At 43.3% G+C, this 23411-nt stretch overlaps 4 protein-coding genes across 6 annotated transcripts in view; 3 read left to right on the top strand and 1 right to left on the bottom strand.

The window, feature by feature from the left end:
• The first annotated feature begins 499 nt into the window (after positions 1-499).
• On the top strand, positions 500-10959 carry NDUFB6 (NADH:ubiquinone oxidoreductase subunit B6). Its single transcript, XM_023627462.2, has 4 exons — positions 500-1310; positions 3252-3344; positions 7848-7892; positions 10782-10959. The coding sequence occupies exons 1-4, from the start codon at positions 1131-1133 to the stop codon at positions 10848-10850; spliced, it is 387 nt and encodes a 128-aa protein (XP_023483230.1). The 5' UTR covers positions 500-1130; the 3' UTR covers positions 10851-10959.
• Positions 9050-13281, bottom strand: SMIM27 (small integral membrane protein 27). Its single transcript, XM_070248743.1, has 2 exons — positions 11953-13281; positions 9050-11622 (listed from the first exon to the last, which is right to left on the bottom strand). The coding sequence occupies exons 1-2, from the start codon at positions 11995-11997 to the stop codon at positions 11515-11517; spliced, it is 153 nt and encodes a 50-aa protein (XP_070104844.1). The 5' UTR covers positions 11998-13281; the 3' UTR covers positions 9050-11514.
• On the top strand, positions 11809-21494 carry TOPORS (TOP1 binding arginine/serine rich protein, E3 ubiquitin ligase). 3 transcript variants are annotated; one of them, XM_070248734.1, is made up of 4 exons: positions 11830-11998; positions 13462-13656; positions 14087-14312; positions 17947-21494. In XM_070248734.1, exon 4 carries the CDS (start codon positions 17950-17952, stop codon positions 20884-20886), a length of 2937 nt encoding a protein of 978 aa, XP_070104835.1. In that variant the 5' UTR covers positions 11830-11998; positions 13462-13656; positions 14087-14312; positions 17947-17949; the 3' UTR covers positions 20887-21494. The 3 variants fall into 3 exon arrangements, with proteins under 3 accessions (XP_023483222.2, XP_023483223.2, XP_070104835.1); XM_023627454.2 differs by lacking the exon at positions 14087-14312 and having other exon boundaries at positions 11809-11998; XM_023627455.2 differs by lacking the exons at positions 13462-13656; positions 14087-14312 and having other exon boundaries at positions 11816-11998.
• Positions 11819-23411, top strand: part of RIGI (RNA sensor RIG-I) — a 64805-nt gene continuing 53212 nt past the window's right edge. Inside the window, exons 1-2 of the mRNA XM_070248736.1 lie at positions 11819-11998; positions 13462-13656. The gene's annotated coding sequence lies outside the window, so the exon portion shown is untranslated. The remainder of the gene's footprint in view (positions 11999-13461; positions 13657-23411) is intronic.

Here is a 23411-nt window from a genome sequence, read left to right as displayed (position 1 = left end):
TAGAGGCTGATTTTTGTAAATTCAATTATAATGATATGAAATGGTTACATGGTTCTAGAGTCAAATCTATTAAATAAGATATATTCAGAGAAGTTTAGCTTCTATCTCTGTCTCCTCTATACTATTCCCTTCCTCCTTCATAGGTAACATTTAAAAAAAACCAATACTTTTCCTTTCCATTATTTTAAAATGTAAGCAAACATGTATATATATTTATACATTTAATATTACTACCACCCTCCCCTTTTTGGATAAAAGGTAGCATACTATATACACTTCTCTCGACTTAGCTTTTTTCACTTAAGGATATATTCTGGAGATCATTCCACAGTTTGTATACAAAGCACTTCATTGTGTATTTGTACCATAATTTACTCAACTAGTCCTCTATTGGGAAATTTTGGAGTAACTTCCAGTATTTTATTAGAAATTACAAAGTGCTGCAGTGAATACTCGTGCACATTCCTTTCATATTTTTACCACGCTATCTTTAAGATAGAGTCCTAGAAGTCGGATTGCTCGGTCAAAGTGTGAATTTGGCTACGAAATTCTGCTAGACATTAAGCTACTCTTTACTTCGGCGGGACACGTGAAGAGACCGAGACAGCTGTTCAAAGCCACATCACCAGTCACTGACACGGCGGGGATTTAATCTTGTCTGTAAGTGTCTCCACAGACGCTCAAGGTCAGGGGAAGAGGAATTCCAAGGTGGGAGAGGCAAGTGAAGAATTTTGCATTTGGACATCAAATTCATTGAATCACATATTCTCAGTCTTCCAGCTCAGCTCCCAGAACACCAGTTCTTCTTTCTTATCAGAACCTGAAGTCCTCCGACCGCTCGTACTTTCCTGCCCATCACTGCCCCGCTTCCGCTTATCCCATAAGTACAGCGCTCCCCCAACCCTCTCGCTCACAACCCTGACCGACGGAGCGGGACGCAGGCTTTGCGCATGCCTGGCCGCGACGCGGCGATTGGAGCCGCCGCGGAGGCGGGACCAGAGTGACGTCATAACGGCGCGCCGCTCCCAGGCGTCCCCGCAAGGTCGCTGTGCAGAGTGGGAGCGCGCGTAAGTGACAAGACCCTGGTGCGGGGGCGCGCCGTGTCTCTCTGCCTGGGTACCAGCGGCGACATGTCGGGGTACACGCCAGACGAGAAGCTGCGGCTGCAGCAGCTGCGAGAGCTGAGAAGGCGATGGCTGAAGGACCAGGAGCTGAGCCCCCGGGAGCCGCTGCTTCCCCCGCGGAGGATGTGGCCTATGGAGGAATTCTGGAATAAGTTTTTGCAGGACAAGGCCCCCTGGAAGAACATGGTGAGTGACGGCCCCGTCCCCAGACACACACCCCGCTGCGACAAACCCCCCCCCCCCCCCCCCGCCCCAGCCTGGCTGCAGGACGCCTGCTCATTGGAACCACACCGAGGAAGGGCCGCTCTGCGCCCGCAAGTCCCGGTTGTTCCCGAAGGAGAGTCAGGTCAACCGAGACTGAGGTTTAGCTGGGACACTGTCTTGTCCCAGGAGTCTCGGGCTGGGGGTCAGGAGTCCAGGAGCATGTGTGGCTTTGGGAGAGTCATGCCCTTTTGCTGTCAAGTGTGATGAGGAGGCGAATCTTTGCTGGGTTTTACCGGACGCTATATGTTTGGTCCTCTTTTGATTGTAGAAATCTTCCCTCCGGATGATAGCCAAGAATTCACTGGAGTTACAATTCTATGATTTTAGTATTTGGGGACACTTGCTTGATTTTTAAAGTTGAGGTTATAAAGACCAACTAATCCTACACCCCACTACCAGAAGGCACAGTGAGCCCCTAGCTGGCGGTGCAGTTCCCTGTCATCACCATAAAAGTCGGGTTCTCTTGGTGTGCCTAGTGAGTCACATCCAAGAGCCACCTTTCTAAACTACCACTATGGACTTTTAACTCTGTTTCATTTAAAAACACCATTCCTGGGCTTTGCAGAAAAATCACTCGTTCAAGAGCTGCCGTCGTTTTCAGGGTCTCTGGACATTTTCTTGAGGTCATTAATTAAATTACATCAATTGTGAGTGATGAACTCTGCACCTCAGAATTGCTTTCAGTTAGCTATGACATTGGCTAATAGTAATGGTTATACTAATAAGTATCATTTGGGTGCTTACTTTGTGCCTGGTACTTTGCTGAGGGTTTGACATGTGTTACTTTATTTAATTCTTTTATAAGATAGAAACTATTCCTAATCCTCATTTTAAATGTGTGGAAACCGAGGCCTACAAAAATTCACTTACCAGTGGTCACAGAGCTAGGAATTGGAGGAGTTCACATTAAAAGCCATGTGTATCTCCTTTCTTACTGTGCCCCTAAGTCTGGTGCAAATTTTTCTGAGAAAGTAGTATTACTTATTTTTGTGGTAAAAATTGTAGTAAAATTAAACTCTAATTCAACCCTCCAATCCCCTTTGTATCCCCCACGTTTCTTGTGGATTTTGGCAGCTACTGGTTGAAAGCTGACATCCCACCCCTCAGCCAGTGATCTAAGAAAATAGATGATTATTTCTTGAAATCCATCTCACCTGACTTTGAGTTAATTTTGTCTTCCGTAATCATATCTTTTATAATACTTAGAATCTAGGTTGTCCTTTCCCTGAAAGGATAGATGTGTTTCAGTCAAATTGGCTGCCATGGAAAAGTTCCATTTTTAGTTCTCTTTTGGCTTTCTCTTTTAAAATAGTGTGCCTGAAGGCATCTCAAAGTGAGCTTGTAACACCCTATCCAGTATGTAAAACATTCTTTTTCCAGCATTGGTGTGCTCCAGGATGTCAGCCTTACACCTAGAATGATAAAAGTGGTGTTGATGGTGGCCATCTGAAATTGATAAATTAGGGAAATGACTACCTGAAAAATTCTGTAGGTTTGATTACTCTGGTTAAATTGATTAAAAGTATTCTTTGATTATTTATGCCTTGTTTTATCTTTAACAAACTTATTATAAGGATATTGTTAGAAGCCTTTTTTTAAAAACATATCTATAAATGCCTTACTATATAGTCTTGCACAATGCTACCTGTCTTAAGCTTCATTTGCTTTGAACTCTTTAGCTATCCTGTAGCAGGCCCAATGTTTAGTAAAAATATTTGAATGAGTGAGGTTAGCTATAGACTAAGGAAATATGTAGCATTTAGAGATTTTAAAGTAATCACGAGATTGTTATGACATTGATGTTTTTCTGCTACAAACAAAAAAAATGGGATATCTACTTATTTTGTGTATTTTTTTCCCCAGCTCTATAAGACATATCGACATGGTATCCTTGCTTTTACTCATGTACTTATACCTGCTTGGATTATTCATTATTATGTCAAATATCATGTGACTGTAAGTATTTTTAAGGATGTCTTTTTCAGAATTTACTTTTATATTGTACAAAATTATTTCCTATGTGAGTGTGCCTTACTCTGCTTTACTTAGTGGAAATAGTCTGCCACTTAGAACTGATTTTTGCCGGGGTCCAGCCTCGGCAGAGTCCAGGTTCCCGCGGGAGAGACAGCATCGGCGAAAAACTGGGGGAGGGGAAAATAAAGAGGACGTGAGACTTGGGTTGGTGTTAGCAAGTCCGACTTTACTGTGTACAAGTGTCGTTTATATATTTTTCAGGATTAGTACAGAAATAGTTCTACAAATATTCTCAGAGAGATAAGGAAGTAAAAAACGAGCACAAGAATATTTATTAGCCTTCTATTCTATAGAGCATAAGGTTAATGGTAGTCTTCTCCGCAATTAACTAGTGTTTGTTGTCTCTAAGCTAAAGGAGATAGGTACCTAGGCATCTGTTGTAATTCATGGTAAAGTTAAATCAAAGAGAGAAGGTCCAGGCCTCTGGACAGGACAGCAGTCTGTCTGGTTACATCCTGGTGGAGCCATCCCTGCCTCCCTCAATCATTTATGCCATTAGTGTAGATGGTTAATGGGAACAAAAGGCGACTCCAGGGTGTCTTATCCCCAGGGCTATCTGCATTCTCAGTGGGCAGTTAAACATCTTTACATTTTCCCGCCCTTTATGGGGTGAAAGCATTCCTTTGTCTTTTAGATTGTGGAGCTAACAGTCCCTTAAACACACTGCCGGAGAAAGTATCATTTTGTTAGTAAAGTAAAGGGCTGCAAAGCTAAGCTAAACTATATATTTTCAAGAATAAAAAACAGAAATAAGTATAGACATAACCTTGCTAGAAAGCATGCATATAATTCAGAAAATATCAGGGGTGTCGGCTGGCCATTCTTCACCGAGGGGCATTCTTGCACCCCTCGGCCCTTCTACTCATCAATTATTTATTATTTATTGCTTTTAGGAGAAAACCTCTATAACATTTTAACAGAAAGTGGAAGGTCAAGAATAATATTTAGATACTTCTTGATCATCCAATTAACCAGCAAATTTAGAAGGACGATGCATATATATATTTAGACAAAGAACTGGAGGGAGAAGGAAACATTAACCAGATAGAGGCCATAAACCTAATTCGACATCTTATCTGGACAGGATTCCTTTCTGCTTGTCTCAAATGGGACTGTGTGCTCCTCCGTTAATTAACTGAAAAATATCTTGAAAGTTACCTGCAGGTGGTCACATTCTCTTACTATATCTAATTTTCCCGGGAGGTAGTGCCTCCCAAGCAGCCACCCAAAGGAGTGAAAACTGGAGGTTAAGAAAGGAAAAGGAATGAAGGGCAGTTAGAAGCAGCACAGGTTTCAGAACTATGTGAGGGGCTGGCCGGTTATTCTTCACCAAGGGGCGACCCTGCACCCCTCGGCGTTAATCGGCTGGACCCTGTCAAACAGCCGATCAAATGATGTAGCCACGGCTCCCAGCAGATTTTGAACTACTTTGAATCTTTTTAGGTAAGAAGTTTAATGAACCTTCAGTAATATATGACTTTTCAAAAAGTTAGTCTTTATATTACTTGGTTACAGCTTGAAACCCATTTCCTCAGAAACAGTGTTTAAATGATCAGAATGTAGTTGACCTAATGATGCTAGTGTAACCTTGGGGTCCTGAGGAGGAAGGGAGAAAAGAACTTCTGTTCCTTTTTTTGAGCCTAGATCTGATATAAAATAAAATTCAAGATAGACAAAGGTTATCTCTGTCATCATCCCATTTCCCTTTCCTTCATTCTGTCTGATTTTTTACAACTTTCTTTCTTTAGAGTCCAGGATGTCCAAAGCTTGAACTTTTTCACTGAAAGATCTTGCATAGGGTGATTGAACTGAGCCAGCTGCCATATTTTAAAGACTAGGGATAGACTGGTGTTGAGTGCTGGATCCGGGGTAGGGTGAGGAAGGAGTGCATTTCAGGGAGTGGCATGGAAGGAGTTGTAGTGGTGGGTGGCTGCCCAGCATGGAGTGTTGTAACCCAAACAGAGTGAGGAGGACGTTCTTGTACCCAGTGAGGCAGGTTAGATCCTGAGTGGGTTGCTGGGTAGGTGGCGGCGGGGGGGGGCGGGGGGGGGGTTGGTGAGTACAGCTGTTTGGAGAGCCCCAGTGGCAGCAACCAGATGTAGGATATTGGAACCTGAGCAAGGGGAGGAGGGCATCTGGAAGAAGGGTGGTTTGGGGCAGTGATGGAGGTGGCAGCCCAGAGTAAGATGTCAAACCTGCATGAGGTGAGGAGGTTATTTATACTGGAGTGTGGTGGTGGTGACAGGAGGTTGGTTATGTAGAGGAAGATTGATCAAATAAGTACATGTATTGATGATAATGGGAGCCAGGATTCTCACTGTTGGAAAAGGGAGTTACACATATGGAAAGGGAGAAAAACCTGCGGTACTGGAGTGGAATTGGAAGTATTGGTGTGAACTCATGGTTTTTAATATGTATTGATATAGAAATAAATATAGATGTAAATGTGGATATTCTGTATCTCTGTCCATTGCCAGGCCTGGGAGCAGTGCTACCCCATGGTAATTAGCACATCTAGCAGCCTAGTCTTATTTTGTAAAAACAATTCTCCCCTGAAAGGATCTAGAGCTCCTTGGAGAAATGGCTGATTCCAGGGCTAGGGCAGGGAAAATACAAGCTAAGTTTGTTGTGCCAGAAAATAGAGAAGTGTTCAAAGAATGATAGAGATCTATCAAAACAACACAGCTTAAAAGGACTCCCACTGAGACAATTTGAGCATCAAAATTTTTTTTTTTTTTTTAAAGATTTTTTATTTTTTCCTTTTTCTCCCCAAAGCCCCCCGGTACATAGTTGTGTATTCTTCGTTGTGGGTTCCTCTAGTTGTGGCATGTGGGACGCTGCCTCAGCGTGGTCTGACGAGCAGTGCCATGTCCGCGCCCAGGATTCGAACCGACGAAACACTGGGCCACCTGCAGCGGAGCGCGCGAACTTAACCACTCGGCCACGGGGCCAGCCCCTGAGCATCAAAATAAATAATGATAGTAATAGATGATAGCCAACTGAATACATAAAATGCAAATCCATGAGTCCATACTCGTATAAATTAATTAATTAAATGGGTAGAAGAGAAAGCTTTTTTGTGTACAATTGATTGCTAAATAATAAATGGACAGGGAATGATAGAAGAGTCCACTTGAGCGTCATCATAGTAATATTTTATTTAGCCAAGGAACGGCAAAAGATGCTAAGATTAATTTCAAAATACCTATCTTCAACATGTGTTACAAAGGGAAAAAGATTAACTTTGTAGCGGAGAAACCTAGGGACAAACTGAATTGTGTACTGCTTGATAGGATGCAGTGAGAAGAAACAGCATCAAGTTTTCAATATTGCTGCCGAAAACGCATAACCAAAATCTAATCATGGGGAAACATAAGACAAACCCAAACTGAGTGCCTTTTCTGTAATTGACTTGTTATGCGCAAAAGGGTCAAGATCATGAAAATTAAAGAATGACTGAAGATTTGTTCCAGATTGAACTAAAGAGATATGCCAACTAAATGCAATTCTTGATTAATGGGCATAAGCTGAGTGCTTAGTCAGAAGAACAAAGATAGCATTGGTAGTCAGAATTTTATAGATCCTATGCAAGGGAGAACAAGTCATGTAAGAGGGGATTTTTCTGAGAACTCTAAACAATTATCGAGACAATTGGTAAAGTTTGCTTGGGTTCTTTAGATAGCAGGTAGTAATGTATCAAGGTTAATTTCCTGATCGTGATGGCTGTATTGTGATTATTTTAAGAATATCGGCCTTATCTGTAGGAAATACACACTAAGTAATAAAGCATTCAGCAATTTACTATGAAGTGATTCAGTAAAAAGATTACTTTTATAGTTTTTGCAACTTTCTGTAAGTTTACTTTAAGGTAAAAACAAAAGTTAGGGTCTGCCTAACAAATTGCAGACAATCCAGTTAAGGTTTGCTTTCTGTTAGCCTGTTGAAAGAAGAGTGAAACAAATAACCAAAATTGTTTGGGGTTCTCAGAAAATTCCCTCCAACATCTGGCCTGCAGTGGAGAACAGTGTAGTGGGGCACACACGGAAGCCGGGAGACTAGCAGGTGAACAGTGGTGGAGGCCTGGGCAAGGGTGGTAGCACTGGAGGTGGTGGGAAGCACTTAGATTCAGGGTGGAATCTCAAGCTGGAAACAACAGGGTCTGCTGCGGACTCAAGGCTTTGGCTTCCGTAAGTGTGAGAATGAAAGCAAGCGGCATTTACTGAGACAGGGACAGTCTGGGGCTGGGGGACGTTGTGTTGCACCTGGTTAAGTTTCTGATGCCAGGCAGAGATCTCGAGTAAGCAGTTGGATGTATGAGTCTGGAGAGCGATGAAAGTTTTGAGCTTAAGTTAAAAATGTGGGATGTGATCTACTTTTAGAAGAAACTCTAAAACCGTAATTAACAGAGCATTACTTTTATTGCAGAGAAAACCATATGCCATTGTTGAAAGGAAGCCCAGAATATTCCCAGTAAGTCTTAAAACGTCTCTGGTTTTTCTTTTGTTCATTTTTTTCCTCTCTCTTTTCCCTTCCCAAGTGATCATTAGACTAAAATGTTCCCTTCTTCTCACTGTCAGTTTACATGCCTGTTTTGTATATTCTTGTTTAAAAAAAAAAAAGAGGAACTAGTATGAGGTAGCAGTTGCAGTTGAAAATGGCAGGTGGGCACATCTTTCAACCTTGCTGTAAAACTTGTTGCTTGACCTTTGTTGTCCTAAAGTGAATGGAAGGTACCAACAGGTTTTCACTCACCGGTGCCCTATTTCATGTCAGGTAAGGACTTAGGGCCCTGGCCTAAGCAGACACCTGAGCATAGTGACAGCAACTGAATTCCTCCATTATTTCCAGACTATCATTTCTTATGGCAGTTTGACCTTAACCTCTCTATCTGTGAATTTAAAATCTGCTCATGTGTGCTTTAAATTTCATACTAGGAATATGTAAGCTATCATCCCAATTTAAAATGAGTCTTTTCACGATTAAAAGATTCCTCAGTAGTCAGTTGGTGTTTCTACTGGCTGTTTGTGAGGTTATTATGTAGCGCAGTAAAAGATGTGCTATGTTCTTGTCCTATTTCTAGCCACAGATACTGAACTACCATCAGTCTCTAAGTTCTGTAATTTTCAAAACCAAAACTCAGTGTTGATTCTTGCTTCAATCAAATGACATAGTCAAATAATCCATTATCTACTGCAACAGAAGGGAATTTTAGAGAGAACCACCAAAATTGGTTAACCCTTGCAGTTGGAGCTGATTTAGGAAATAGTAGAAGATTTCTTCCATATTTCATTGTGTATAATTGATGTGTGTCAGGGTCTAGGTAGTCTCAAAATAGGAAATTATCTTGGTGGTTTCACCAGTTGGGTAATTTATTTATTCTTCGATTTATATGTTTGTCTGTTATTTATTCAGTCCTTACTGTTCAAAGGAGGAGAAGGAGGGCTCTCTATAGAAGACCGCATAGTGATTCCATAGCATTTCTTGTTCTCTGTATTTTTTGCCACTGTGGTTCTTTCCTATTTCTGTACTGTTGACCCCTTGAGAAGCTTCCCCTTTGAGGACCTGAAGAATGCTCATTTGTACATACATTAGTTAGAATAAGATAGACAGTAACAGACCCCCAAATCTCAGTGGCTTAACAAAGAAAGGTTTATTTCCTGTTGACATCACAGACTACTGTGGATCAGACTGTCCTCCTCAATCTCATAATTATGCCATCTGGAACACGAGGCTTCCAAGATCAGAGTAAGGAGAGAGGGCTGGACGTCTCGGGGGACCCCATCTAAAATGAGTTTTGGGAAGCATGCCCTCCTTAGGGTTAGCCTTCAGAGTCTGCCTCCTGCTCAGAAGGTTGAGTGCCAGAGCTGGTGTTAAGCTCAAACATTCACAGGCTTTTGTCGTCTATGTTTGGTTTCTTTGACCATCTCATTCCCATAACATTTGGTAGGTATGGAAAGAAAAATCCTTGGTAGGAGTCTAAGCTATTTGCCTCTGGTCAGTCCCGCATGCCAGTATCTGTGCTTTCTATACACAGTCACCAAGTTCTCTCATTTCTTTGTCCTCATGCGACTGCCTCTCTCAACTCAGTGGCAGCTGTGTGGAGGCCATCTGAAAAAGACGGTTCAAAGGCGCCCTTCACTTCTGTCTGATCTTTGCCATAGTGCTGATCCCTCTGTTTACTGAGTTTTATTGGGCTTCTGTTTCTCAGAATCTCTTCAGTGTTAACTCTTACTCTTTGGAGATTCAGAAGCAATCTGATTTTCCAATATTGCAAGGTCCTGAATTTTTGGATCCTCTCCATTTTTATTTCTCCTCTGAAATCATCCACTTCTTGCCTGAGCTCCTGCTTCTTAAAGTACATTCCCAAGGCAGCCAGTAGTAGTTAAACACACGCTATACTTTTTCTCAGCTACTTCTCCTAGAACCTCAGGCTCATTAGACCGTGTGCTTCCAAGTCATCACTGCCTTTTGTTTCCATCTTTCAGCCTCCATTGCCAGTGTCCTTGCCGCCAGACTGCTAAGCCACTGCCATGTGGTTCACTTTTTATTACAGCAGCATTAGTACCACTTCACGTTATTCATTTCTGTCTTAGGATACTAGCTGTGCTAATAAATTTTGCGCCACATGTATATTGGCTTAAACATAATACAAGTTTACTTCCTCAGGTCACAGTCCTGAGCGGAACAAGGTCAGGGAAGGGCAGAGGTGGGGATGGGGGTAATTCCACTCTACCCAGTCATTCATGGGCCGTCAGGCTGACAGAATCTGTTATGTTAAACACAAAGGTGAAATGAAAGCTAAGTAATTTGCCTAAAATTATACAGCTTGTCACTGGAGGTTCTGGTTCTCACCACTTGGTTCTGTCCACAAAGCCCCTGCCCTTTCTACTACACACACTCTGTCTATGTTTGAAAAGACACCTGAACCAGCTGCCCAGGGAAAGTTTGCATTCTGTCTCTCAAATCTGAGCCAAATGGTAAACTGGATGCCTAACACATTCAGTTGCTGGGATCATTACCTCCTTATATTCAACTGAAAATATTTCCCTGCAGCTTCTTTCTGGGGCTTCTCCTGTTTCTTGGGGCCGTGCAAAAGAGAGATTATCCCTTCATTGCTTTGTAAAGACACCTTTCATGTCCTTTCTGGTCATTTTGTTTGAGTGAAACTTCCCTTATTCTTTGACATATTCCTTAAGATTTTGAATACTGGTTTCTCATCTTCACACAGCCTCTACTTTGTGTAAGTCCCTTTTAAAGTGTGAGTGCCAGAGCTGAACTGGATTTTCCATGCGAGGTCTGACCAAGTGGAACTATCACCTCTGCAGAGAAGATTTTTCTAACGCATCTTTGTTTTTCTAGGGTGATACGATTCTGGAGACTGGAGAAGTAATTCCACCAATGAGAGACTTTCCTGATCAACATCATTGAAGGTTACTTTAAAATTTCAAAGGTGTATGAGCCCAAGTTTGTTGCTACGTTACCACATTTACTGAATATATTTTCTGGAAAAGTAACTTTAATAAAGTTTACTCTCAGATATGTTGTCTATTTCTTCACAAACATTGTACAATTTGAGACTGAATTATTTAACAATAAGTAAAAACTGGGCATGCTAAAAAAATGATATAAGCAATCACCTACTTTTTCTGGTCATTCTTGACTTGGAAAACAGGATTTGATAGATTTTTTCTTTACGCAGTAATTAATCTAGTCTGATGTGAAGCGATGCAGCAGAATGAAATGCTGCAACAAATAAATACAAGAACAAGCTCCACACACTTTTCTTTTAAAGAAGGCTTTCTGAGGCATTTAAGAAACATTTTAGAAACTAGATTGAAAAGCCAGTCATTCCATCTATGATGTGATCCTCAAAGGCTGTCAGATCTAGGTTGCTTTGTTTTGTCATATGAGAGTGTAAAAGACATCCCTATTTGAAAGATTGGTGTATTAGTGGTTATTATAAAAAACTATACGAAAATAAATTTGCCAACTTTGTATTAAGGATTTTACATCTAGAGACGTGTGAGATAAGCATGAGGTAAAAGAACTGTATTTGCAGAGAATTATATCCAGAGGAATTACAAATTTTCATTCATCCGAAGGTTTTGTGTGGGTATTCCTTCCTTAGCTGTCGTCGCGCAGCCACTGTCGATGCATAGATGACGTACCCCCAGGACAGCAACACAATCGCGAGGAGCAGCTAAGAAAAATGCAAGCGGGGGAGTAAAAGCAAAAAACTTCGTGTCACGTGAGGGGTCCTCCCCTCCCGCCCCCATCAGGTTGCCGAGCGCGTTGCTAGGGTGCGAATCGAAAACTCGAAGAAACGGGGCTCCGGAGCGAGGACCGCGAGCAGCCCTTACGTAAGAAGCGGAAGAGCGTGTCCTCCAGGAAGAGGCGGAGCGGAGGTGAGCGAGTGAGAAGCTGAATTCAGGAATGGATTTTAGAATTTCTGGGCGCTGAAGAAATAGGGGCCTCCCGCCCGCGGGCCCGGGGAGTGGACGCCGTGGGGCCCCGCCCGATCCGGACCTACCGCCGAGTAAATCCAGTCCAGCGTGCGGCGACTCAGCGGCCTCATGGTAAGGCGGCGGCAGGCGGGGGGCGGCGGGCGCGGCGGCGGCGGGCCCTAGAGGAGCCTGCGGGGCGGCGACGGCGGCCGGGCGGCGGCGGCCATCTTTCAGCCGGGCAGCGGCCCGCCCCCTCGCCCACCGGAGCGCAGCCCGGCGGCCGCTTCCGCCCGGAGCCGGCGCGGTCACGTGATCGGGCCCAGCCCGCCTTTCAGGGAGGCGACGAGATGAACGAGAAAATACGTTAAAAGTGGCTTTTTTTGCCGCCTAGAGAGAGGGACGGTCTTCGTCCAGTTGCAGCGCGGTGTTCAGGCGGGGTAACGTGCCGTCCTGCGTGCGCCCAAGTTTATTTGGAAAGAGTCCACGTTTTAAACATTCCCCGGCGTCTAACTTGGATGCATTGCCGTATCCCCCGCATCTGATCGCACACAACATAAACAGACGTCCGCACGTTCGTCTTTGACAAGGGAACGCGAACACACCCGCGTCCGTGTAACAGTACCGAGTCGTGGGGAGCCCCGATCGGGAGCCTTCCTCAGGGCGCTGGAGTCCGAGGACGCGCCAGCCTTGGCTGTGAAGGGTCGGTCTGAGAAGGGCCCCTCGGCACGGTGTGCCTGCCAGTCGGCCAGGCTCTGCGGGCGGTTGTGCTGTCCTAGAGCCCCGCCGAGGAGAGCCTGCGGACGGCGGTTTGGCGCGGGGGGATGTCGCAGGTTCCGCTCTGGAACGGAGGGACGCTCGCGGGGAGGCCCGAGCGTGGAACGGGGCAACCGGCCGCCTCGGGCTCGGGTGTTCTGTCTCCGCAGCTCAGAGGGCGTCTGAGCGCGGTTTCCCTCCCGATTGCGGGGAGCGGGAAGGGGAGAGGCAGCCCTCGCAGAGAAACCGCTCGGTTTGGTGAGAGTTCACGCGGCCGCTCTCTCGGGTGGTCCCCGTTTATCCCACGTTTGGAGCAGACTCTCTGGAGGCTGTCGAGGATGCGGGGTGGGCTCTGGCTTTGGATTCCATTCGAATCCTCGTGCTGTTATGTCCTCGCTGTGCAACCGGAGGTAGAGTCACCTCAAGTCCGTGTCACCCAGTTCCTTTATCTACACCCTAGACACAATTTTAGTAAGTTTTCGCAGAGTTTGGTGAGGTTTAAACGAGACCGAGCTAGTTACCGCGCTTTCTTGGTAAGTAAGGGGCAAACATTAAGCTAGTGCCCCTGTCGTCCCCCCTCAGCGTTTAATAGTAACGAGTCCTGGCGAGGCTGGTGACTTCTGCCCCGGGGGTCTCGTAGCTCTCACGCCAGGAACCCCGGGGGCGGTGGGGGAAGGGCCGGGCTCCGGCCGACCGCGCGAAGGCCCGCCCTCGGGGGGGCGGGGTGGGGCGCCCTCGCTCCGCGCATGCGCCGCGCAGGCCCGGGCTGTGTTTTGACGCGGCGGCGGCGGCGGCGGCGCCGCCCCCAAGCTGCCATTGGTGATGAGCGTTTTGCGTCACAGGGGTCGCAGCAGCCGCCGGGGTCTCCGCTGTCTCGCGAGGAGGGCGAAGCGCCCCCGCCCGCGCCCGCTGCCGAGGGCCGGCGGAGAAGTCGCCGGGTACGCCTCCGCGGGTCCTGCCGCCACCGACCGAGCTTTCTGGGCCGCCGGGAGCTTGCCACGGGCGCCCCAGCCGGGCCTGCGCCCGCATCCTCCGAGGTGAGCGAGATCCGGAACAATGGGGCGCGGGGTCGACGGGGCCGGGCGGGCCGGAGCTCCCCCTGCTGCGGGGCGCGGGGCCGCGGGAGCTGCGGTCTGGGCCGGGCGCCGAGCGGGCCGCGGCGGGCAGGGGCCGGGCGCGCGGCGGGCGGGCGACTCCGGTGCGCACCTGTGGATTCGTGCGGCGGGTGGGGGAGGGCTGCGTGTCCAGGGAGCGCTCCGAGGGGCGCGAGCCCGGCCTGGTACTGGAAGGAGCTTGGTCTCCGGGGAGAGACCCAACACGAAACCTTCCCCTCGGAATCGTGGCATCGCCACTGTCCGAGCCGTGACCTTGGACAGGTCCCCTGATCTCGCTGAGCCGGTCTGCAGAATGGGAACAACAGTATTGTAGTTCGCTGTGATTACGTAATGCACGTGGTGCTCCCCGTAGATCCTGGCCGGTGGCAGTTCTCAGCCAAAGGAGGCGACTGTCGCCGCGACTCTTGGAGGTGTCTGTGCAGTGTCACACGTTGTGGGCTGGGCTCTCCTGCCTGTGCCTCCTTCGTCTCTCGAGTCCGCGCAGCTGTCCTCGTGGGCTGCTGATTCGTGGCCTGGAAGAGGGCCGTACTGAGATGAGGCAGATAGTGATTTAAGAGGAAGAGTGAAAAGGATTTTTGGTAGGTAATTTTCAAGATTAAGATAAAAGAGCTACTCGAGATTTAAGTTAATAGTGATGAGAGTTGGGTTTTTTTATTTTGTTTTTAGTCAAGTGACGTCTAAAGCTGTATAGTGAGCCAGAACAGTCGTGCTTATCTGGAATGAGTGGCTTTAGAGGGGGTTGCTTCCCAAGCAGTTGTCTTAATTGCTGGAATTGGAATTAAATTTTAGAGGGTCTGGTCAGTAGATTCGATATTTTCCATGTGATCTTTTGGAACTGGTGATTAAATTGCAGTTCAGAGAGGTATAGTGATTTCTTTAAGGTCAGACCCAGATTACTTTTAATGCTTGGGGGTGTTCATCCACCTGTGAACCCTTTTTAGCAACTTTACCTAGATATATTAGAGATAGCAATTATATTAAGTATGAAGATTATTTAGTTGTTATGGACTGTCATCTTTCTGGGCCTTTATAATCAGTTCTGGATGATGGAAAAGACCAAAATTAACTTCATTTTCACATAACATAGGGAAACAGTATTAAGTTCTGTGCACCAAACGCTATGCTAAATGTTTACGTGGACTATGTCCTTTCACACAACCACCTTTTCAGGTAGGTACTGTTACGTAACCTATTTTAGAATTGAGGAAATAGAAGGTTTTGAGAAATTAACTTCATCCAGATCACGCCACTAATAAGTGGTTTTCGTTCTCAGCCCTGGCTCTGTATTAGAATTAACACTACTCCCCCAAATGTAGTCAGCTGGTGATTAAATGTTGTGTGCAGTGATAATTTAAGGAATGTCATAGAGGGTGACTTTCGTAGGAAGTTTGGCTGTATAAGATACTTAATTCTGCAGAGCATTCCTACTTTGTTTATATCTCTATGCAGTTTTTTAAATGTCCGGTCTCTGGTCCAATTTAGATTCCAGCCTCCTGATTCTTTATCTGCTCCCTCCCCCCATCCATTTTCCCTACATGTGTATGCTTGTTGATTATCTGAAATTCCCCCAAAATGTGACACAAAGGGTTCTTAGTCTTGTTAAAGCCAACAGATTTGAAGATTGGGGGAAAGGAAGGTTTGGCTTGATCATTTATCCTAAAGGTGGTAAACTATTTAGAATTTGGGAGCCAGTTAAGGAAATGGGATCAGAAGAACTGGTTAATCTTCTCTATGGGGAAATAAATTTGGAGTCCTGATTGCTAGAGTGCTGGGGTTGTGAAACCTTTGTTCCATGCTGTTTCTAGCACCTGAAGCTTGAAATCTACCATCAGGTTCACTTTTGCTATCTAAACCCAGAACCCCTCCAACTAACCTGCAAATCTTAACCTGTCTGCTAGCCATCCCTGTTTTATACCTTAATTTGTTGAGATGTAATTTACATTCCATCCATAAAGTTCACCTGTTTAAAGTATATAATGTAGTGGTCTTTAGTATATTTATAGAGTTGTGCAACTATAATCGAATTGAACATTTTCATCATCCTAGAAAGAAACCTTATAATCCCTCCCCCTCTCTCCCGGCAACCACCAGTCTACTTTCCATCTACAGATTTCTCTCTTCTGGACATTTCGTATGAATGACATCATAGAACATGTGGTCTTTTGTGATTGATTTTTTTTCATTTAGCATAATGAAAACATTCATCTGTGTCGTAGCGTGAAGCGGTACTTCATTCCTTTTTACTGCTAAATATTTTATTGTATGGGTATACCATATTTTATTTATCCGTTCATCAGCTGATGGACATTTGGGTTATTTCCACTTTTGAGCTATTATGACAAGTATTGCTATGACTATTAACTTACAAGTTTTTGTGTGGACATATGTTTTCATTTCTTTTCGAAAGCTAGGTATGGAATTGGGTCATATGGTAATTCTACTTTATTTGTATCTTAGCAAATATTTTAATTTTAGTATTTAGTGATGCTTTTGAAGAACTACATTTGATGATTTATATTCATTGCCATTGTTTGATGTTTCTGTTATCATTCTTTGTAGCTAAAGATATTCCTGTGTAGAAGTACAAAACGGAACTCCAATTAATTTGTTCTTTTTACCTACTATGGATGACATTACTGGTCATTCTTTAGACTTGTGCTGTCGAAGTGGTTAATAGGCTTATGAAACTAGGGAAGGGAAGACTAAGATTCCATTTTTTAAAAATCATGTTTAGTTGAGACTTTATTTTATTTGAATTTCAAGTTTACTACCTAATAATTTCCTTTAATAAATTCATTTTGGGTTGTAATTTTTATGAGAACTGGAAATGTTTAGTAAACACTAAAATTCTATATTCCAAAGAAGCAAGTTAAGGTAGGATGTATTAACTCCAAATTCACCAGTCTTTTTTCAAAGTCTAATAATCCCTTTACTGTATAGAGCGGCACCCCAAAGTGCAGAGTTAATGTGGGTTTCTCCAGTTTACAGCTAGTTTTAGGTGAAACTGGTCCTCAATCCAGGTCTTCTGATAGCCTCTCCAGTTCCTTCTCCACTCTCACTCCTTCCCCTAATGCTTGCCCACTCTTTCTTATCCTAAAGGTTTTTATTTTATTTTATTTTTCCTAAGTAGGAGAATAAAAAATATTAGAAGTAGAGGGAAATGCTGAGAAATTTATGCAGTATTAAGGTTTCAGAGTTTAAATATATTAACAAAAAAGCAATTAGTATATTTATAATTTTACTATGTTGCTTAAGGACAGTGGTGATTTTTGCGTTTCCACTCTAGAAAATAGAAGACTAGAAATCTGTGGACACCCTGAAGAGACTTGTTTAGCATTAGTGAATTCCCTGTTTTAAGTTATGGCTCTGAGAAAGCTAAGATGCCCAAGATGAGCAAGTTTAATTAGAAATCATGGTGAAATACTTCTATTTCATAACTGTAGATTTTTGTTGTGGGTTTTGTTTGTTTTTGTTAGAGTTTGGTAGGGCCAGTGAGTGTACTGTTTAGAAAATTACAGTTCTGGGGCCGGCTCTGTGGCCAAATGGTTAAGTTCGCGCGCTCCACTGCGGCGGCCCACGGTTCGGATCCTGGGCGCGGACATGGCACCCCTCATCAGGCCACGTTGAGGTGGTGTCCCACCTCCCACAACCAGAAGGACGTGGAACTAAGATATACAACTATGTACCGGGCGGGGGGAGGTTTGTGAAATAAAGCAGAAAAAAAAAAAAAAGATTGGCAACAGTTGTTAGCCTAGGTGCCAATCTTTGGGGGGAAAAAAAAAAGAAAATTACAGTTCTGTTATTTGACCAACTTGACAGTAGTTGACTAGTGATGGAATTTGCTGTCATAGAGAAGGTGGAGAAGGATGAGTAATAGGCCCAGGAAAACATTAAGGAAGAAACTAATATTTAGTATATACAAAATGATTAGTATAGAATACAGCTAAGGAGAGATTTTATAAGATAAGGCCAAAATGTAATGCATACTCGATTTCAGCTCTGGCAAATTTATTTTGGGCCGGTGTAAGTTAAGTTATGGGCCAATATAAAGTGATAAATTTAAAGAAAACAAAACTAATCTTTAAGATTCTAGAGATCCTTGTGGGAAAAGAAAAGGGAAGGGGACTGAAAGCAAGTCATGGTTTGCATGTTTTTCAGATTTAGTCATTCCTCTTTTATCAGGTTACTGATGTATTTTTTTCCCTTTTACAGATAATGGCATCAGCCACTAAGGAGTTTAAAATGGACAACTTTTCGCCTAAAGCTGGCACTAGCAAATTGCAACAGACAGTCCCAGCTGATGCATCTCCTGATTCTAAGTGTCCTATATGCTTGGATAGATTTGATAATGTGTCGTACTTAGATCGCTGTTTACATAAGTTCTGTTTTCGCTGTGTACAGGAGTGGTCAAAGAACAAAGCTGAATGTCCACTATGTAAACAGCCCTTTGATTCTATTTTCCATTCTGTGAGGGCAGAAGATGACTTCAAGGAGTACGTCCTAAGGCCTTCATATAATGGTTCTTTTGCCACCCCCGATGTTCCACGATTCCGCTATCGTACAACTATGACACGGGAACGAGGTGCTTCTGTGTACTCACCTAGTGGTACCATGAGTAGAAGAACAACAACCCCCCCCGACAGTGGAGTACTGTTTGAAGGGTTGGGCATTTCCACAAGACCTAGAGATGGTGAAATTCCTCAATTTGTGAGACAGTTTGCAATAAGGAGGCCAGCTACTGCAGATGAAAGATCTTTGCGGAAAATTCAAGAACAGGATATTATTAACTTTAGGCGGACTCTCTACCGTGCTGGTGCTCGCGTTAGAAATATTGAAGATGGCGGTCGCTACAGGGATATTTCGGCGGAATTTTTCCGTAGGAATCCGGCCTGCCTTCACAGATTAGTTCCTTGGTTGAAACGCGAACTTACGGTTCTTTTTGGAGCTCATGGATCTTTAGTGAACATTGTCCAGCACATCATCATGAGTAATGTTACTCGCTATGACTTGGAGAGTCAGGCATTTGTGTCTGATTTAAGGCCATTTTTACTTAATCGGACTGAGCATTTTATACATGAATTTATCAGTTTTGCTCGATCTCCTTTTAACATGGCAGCCTTTGACCAGCATGCGAATTATGATTGCCCTGCTCCTTCATATGAAGAAGGTAGCCATTCTGATTCTTCAGTCATAACAATATCTCCTGATGAAGCTGAGACCCACGAGCTGGATATCAATGTAGCCACTGTCAGTCATGCACCATGGGATGATGAAACTCCAGGGCCATCTTACTCAAGCTCAGAGCAGGTGCACGCTGCCATCTCTTCCCTTTTAAATACTTCTGACAGTTCCGATGAAGAACTTGTAACAGGAAGAGCCACATCTCAGATACAAGGAGTACAAACCAATGAGGACCTAAATAATGATAGCGATTCCTCTTCAGATAATTGTGTCATTGTTGGGTTTGTTAAACCACTAGCTGAGAGGACCCCAGAACTTGTTGAACTGTCCTCTGATTCTGAGGAGTTAGGCTCTTATGAGAAAATGGAGACAGTGAAGACACAAGAACAGGAGCAGTCTTACAGTTCTGGTGATAGTGATGTCAGTAGATGTTCATCTCCACGCTCTGTCCTTGCGAAGGAGGAGCAAATAAATAAAGGTCATTGTGATTCTGGTACAAGAGTCAAATCAAAGAAGGAAGAGAAACGGTCTACATCATTGTCCTCTCCCAGAGACCTGAGCTCATCTATCAGAGGAGACAGAGTATATTCCCCGTATAACCATAGACACAGAAGGAGAGGAAGATCGAGAAGTTCAGATTCACGTTCCCAGAGTAGAAGTGGGCATGATCAGAAGAATCGTAGGAAGCATCATGGGAAGAAAAGAATGAAAAGCAGACGATCCAGAAGCAGGGAGAGTAGCAGACCCAGAGGTAGAAGAGACAAAAAGAGATCAAGAACTAGAGATAGCAGTTGGTCGAGAAAAAGCCAAACTCTGTCTCTAAGTAGTGAAAGCACAAGCAGGTCAAGATCTCGCAGCAGTGATCATGGTAAAAGAAGATCACGGAGCAGAAATAGAGATCGTTATTATTTAAGAAATAATTATGGGAGCAGATACAAGTGGGAGTATACTTACTACAGTAGGAACAAGGACAGGGATGGCTACGAATCATCTTACAGGAGGAGGACTCTGTCCAGAGCTCATTATTCCAGACAATCTTCAAGTCCAGAATTTAGAATGCAGTCCTTTTCGGAAAGAACAAATGCTAGGAAGAAAAATAATCACAGTGAAAGGAAATATTACTACTACGAAAGGCACAGGTCAAGGAGCCTGTCTAGTGGTAGATCAAAGACTGCATCTACAGGGCCTGACCGGGGCAGAAATGAAAAGCCTGGAGGGAAACGAAAATACAAAACACGACATCTGGAGGGTACTAAGGAAGTGGCTCAACCATCTCGTGAATTTACTTCTAAAGTAAAGGAAGGCCGTTACCAAAAATCTTCATCAAAATTGGATGGAAACTACAAAAATGAGAGTGACAGCTTTTCAGATAGCCGATCATCAGATAGAGAGACAAAACACAAGAGGAGGAAAAGGAGGACCCGAAGCCTAAGTGTGGAGATAGTTTATGAAGGGAAAGCTACCGATACAATGAGACATCATAAAAAGAAAAAGAAGAAACATAAGAAGAAGCATAAGAAACACCATGGAGATAATGCATCACGGTCCCCGGTTGTAATTACCATTGACAGTGATAGTGATAAGGATTTCGAAGTGAAGGAGGCTGTAGTACGTAACAGTAGTGGTCCTCAAGACTCTCTACGAAATGAGTTTTTGCCTCCTTCCTTGGAACCATTTGAAACTAAAGATGTAGTTACAATAGAAGATGAATTTGGTGTCCTGGACAAGGAGTGTGATATTAGCACACTTAATAACAACTTGAACAGTGCCAACAAAATTGTAGATAATATTCCATCCCAGGCAGCTTCAGTTGAACAGACTCTTGATGTGAGAGAGGAGAGCACCTTTGCCTCTGATTTGCAGAACCAGCCCAGTAATGTCTCTATTCAGACTGAGCCATCAAGGCAATTGCCATCACCACGGACATCATTAATGTCAGTGTCTCTTGGTAGAGACCACAACATGTCTTAAAACTGCCAAAGCATCTCATTGAGAATTCTCATGGTATAAAAAGAAAAAAATGGAACAGTGTCATCTACTGCAGTCTATTTAAAGATGACTTGGTGAAGACTCTTTTCCCCCTTAAAAATATTTTAAGTGATTTTTTTTGTGTTAAAAATTTGTAAAAATCATTATTTGTTGAAAAAGTATGTGTCCCACCCTCAGAGATTTGCACTTTGAAAAAAATGATATTGCTAGCAGTTTATTTAAAACTTGGAATCCTTTTTAAATAAAAAAATATAAATTTTAGAAGTTATTTCATAAAGCCATATGGTATTGACATATTTTTAAAGTAGTCAATGAGTATTTTTGAATTTTTTTTTTGAGAGTTACTCTGGAAACGTGTTATAAGCTAGGAGAATCCCTTTGGACAGTCTTTATTTTTCTTCTTAAAAATTTGTATGATTCAAAACCATTTCTTCAGGTTAAATTGAGGCATTTTAATCTGCACAGTTTATCTCTATATCTGCCAAAAAATTTAAATATTTCCTTTATATACTTGTTTATCTGGACTGCCAGTAAAACAGATGTGTATTCAACAAAAGAAAAAATAAAACAGTAACACTTTAAAACAAGAATTCAGAAATTTTACTAAGCAGTATTGATTTTTTAAAAAAAATCAGACTATTTTAGTGGAGCTAAAATCGTGAAATAGTTGAGGATATACTTGTGTCATAAATACTGAATTTTAGGTGATCTGCATTTATTTTCACAGTTTTAATGATTATTTTAGTTCCTTAGTATGATTATGAAGAGTATCTTATTTGCTTTCTATCTTCAGCAAAGTGAAGTTATTTAGCGTTTAGCTTACTAAAAACAAAAACCCTTGCCAGACTGCTTTTACACAGTTTCTATGTTTATGTTCTATCCTGTTTTAGAGATGATAAAAATTGCTCTACGTCTGTAGCCTGATCTAGGATTGCCAGTGAACAGAATGGGGATTAAATCTAAATTTAGCCTTCAGTTTGCCTTGCTACCGTATTCATTCATCATTCAACCGAAATTGGAATGCCTGCTGTGGCAGGTTTTAGGTTTTTAGGGATTCAGTGATAGAACAAAACAGATATGCTCTGTGCCCTCACGGGGTGCATATTCTTCTACATATATATCTCTATATAGACATTACAAACTATAAGTTCCCTGGAGAGGAAGTATGATTTCCTATAAGAGCCTATAGTGGGGCCTAATCTCAGGTGGAAGTGATGGTTGAATTGAAATCCAGGAAACACGTAGACATTAGCTAGGTGTAGAGTTGCTGTTAGCAAAGGTAAAGATGTGTAAAGATCAAAAGGCAGCAGGGGAGCGTAGCGTGTTCCAAGAACTAAATGAATGCAGGCTTAGCCAAAGGACAGAGTGTGAGGCCAAGCTTTGCAGGCCATCTTTACAGTTGTGTTTATCCTAAGGGCGGTAGGAAACTGATTTAAAGTGACAGTATAAAATTGATGGCAATTTTTATTAAGCTCAGACAGTGAGAAATTGTAGGAAGACTATAGTTGGTCAAGGAATAGACTTTGAAATTATAAAATGATGAACTAACTTTGTAGTTTTTCTTAAGTATTAAAAACTTAATGCTGTTTTAGTCCACATTCTGATTTTACATCTTTTCAGAAAGTTAAACATTTGGTAAAAACCCATCTCGATACATGGCAGCATCATGTCATCCTCTTAGTTGTTGAAGCCCAAAATTTCCAAGTCTGATTCTTCCCTCTCCTTCAGCCCCCTCATCCAATCACCAAATCCTGGCCACTGAATGTTTTCCTGGTATTTCTGATGTGTCCACAGCATCATCCGTCTAGGCAGCCAGGATTGCTTGTCTGTACTACCATAATGGGGCTCCCTGTGTCCACTGTTGCTGCATTCTTGATGCGCATTCAAAAGATCTTGCAAAAATTTTTTTTCATTTCATTCCCTTAAAATCCTTCAGTAGCTTCCTATTATTATTAGGATATTTATTAAAAACAAAAATCCAGCCTAATATGGCTTACAAATCTCTGCCCAATCAGGCACTGGTCCATCTTTAGCTTTTCTCTCATGTGATATGTGCTCTGGCCACGCTAGCTCGCTTCAGGTTTTTGGAAGTGCTGCTCCCTCCTAATTCAGAGCCTTCACACGTGTTGTTTTTCTTCTGCTGGAAACCAGATTCCATCCTGGCAAAACTAGGCTGCTGTTAAAGGGGCCCCCCCCAATTCTTTTTCCTCAGTTCCTTGCTCTCTTAACCACCCTGGCCGCCTCCAGAGCACACGTCACACGTTGTAGGTGATGACTGCATGTCTTGCCTCTCGCCAGCCTGGAAGTGCCTTGACACTGGATGTGTGCTGCTGTATGCCTTCTCTGATTCCTCCCTCCCACGTGGGAGGTGGGTGCAGCGCTTGCTGGATGGAGGACTGGTGCTAGAGAGTTAAAAAATTGCCTAAGACCCGCCTTCGGCCTTCAGGGATCTCCACTATCTATGAGACGTTTTGTGTTTCCTCAGGTTTTCAGTGTTTTTGACTTTT

The sequence above is a fragment of the Equus caballus genome, chromosome 23, assembly GCF_041296265.1.
Source record: "Equus caballus isolate H_3958 breed thoroughbred chromosome 23, TB-T2T, whole genome shotgun sequence".
Classification (NCBI taxonomy): Eukaryota; Metazoa; Chordata; class Mammalia; order Perissodactyla; family Equidae; genus Equus; species Equus caballus.
Note: the sequence above shows the minus strand (reverse complement) of the source record. Positions and strands in the feature narration are given on the sequence as shown.

What these genes read in the sequence shown, in the direction of transcription:
- NDUFB6 (XM_023627462.2), top strand. Translation starts at nt 1,131, where the DNA reads ATGTCGGGGTACACGCCAGACGAGAAGCTGCGGCTGCAGCAGCTGCGA. An exon ending in ATGTCAAATATCATGTGACT is followed by an intron (nt 3,345 to 7,847) that starts GTAAGTATTTTT and finishes CTTTTATTGCAG; the next exon opens with AGAAAACCATATGCCATTGT. An exon ending in GGAAGCCCAGAATATTCCCA is followed by an intron (nt 7,893 to 10,781) that starts GTAAGTCTTAAA and finishes TTGTTTTTCTAG; the next exon opens with GGTGATACGATTCTGGAGAC.
- TOPORS (XM_023627454.2), top strand. An exon ending in CTGCGCCCGCATCCTCCGAG is followed by an intron (nt 13,657 to 17,946) that starts GTGAGCGAGATC and finishes TCCCTTTTACAG; the next exon opens with ATAATGGCATCAGCCACTAA.
- SMIM27 (XM_070248743.1), bottom strand. Translation starts at nt 11,997, where the DNA reads ATGAGGCCGCTGAGTCGCCGCACGCTGGACTGGATTTACTCGGCG. An exon ending in TGGACTGGATTTACTCGGCG is followed by an intron (nt 11,623 to 11,952) that starts GTAGGTCCGGAT and finishes CATTTTTCTTAG; the next exon opens with CTGCTCCTCGCGATTGTGTT.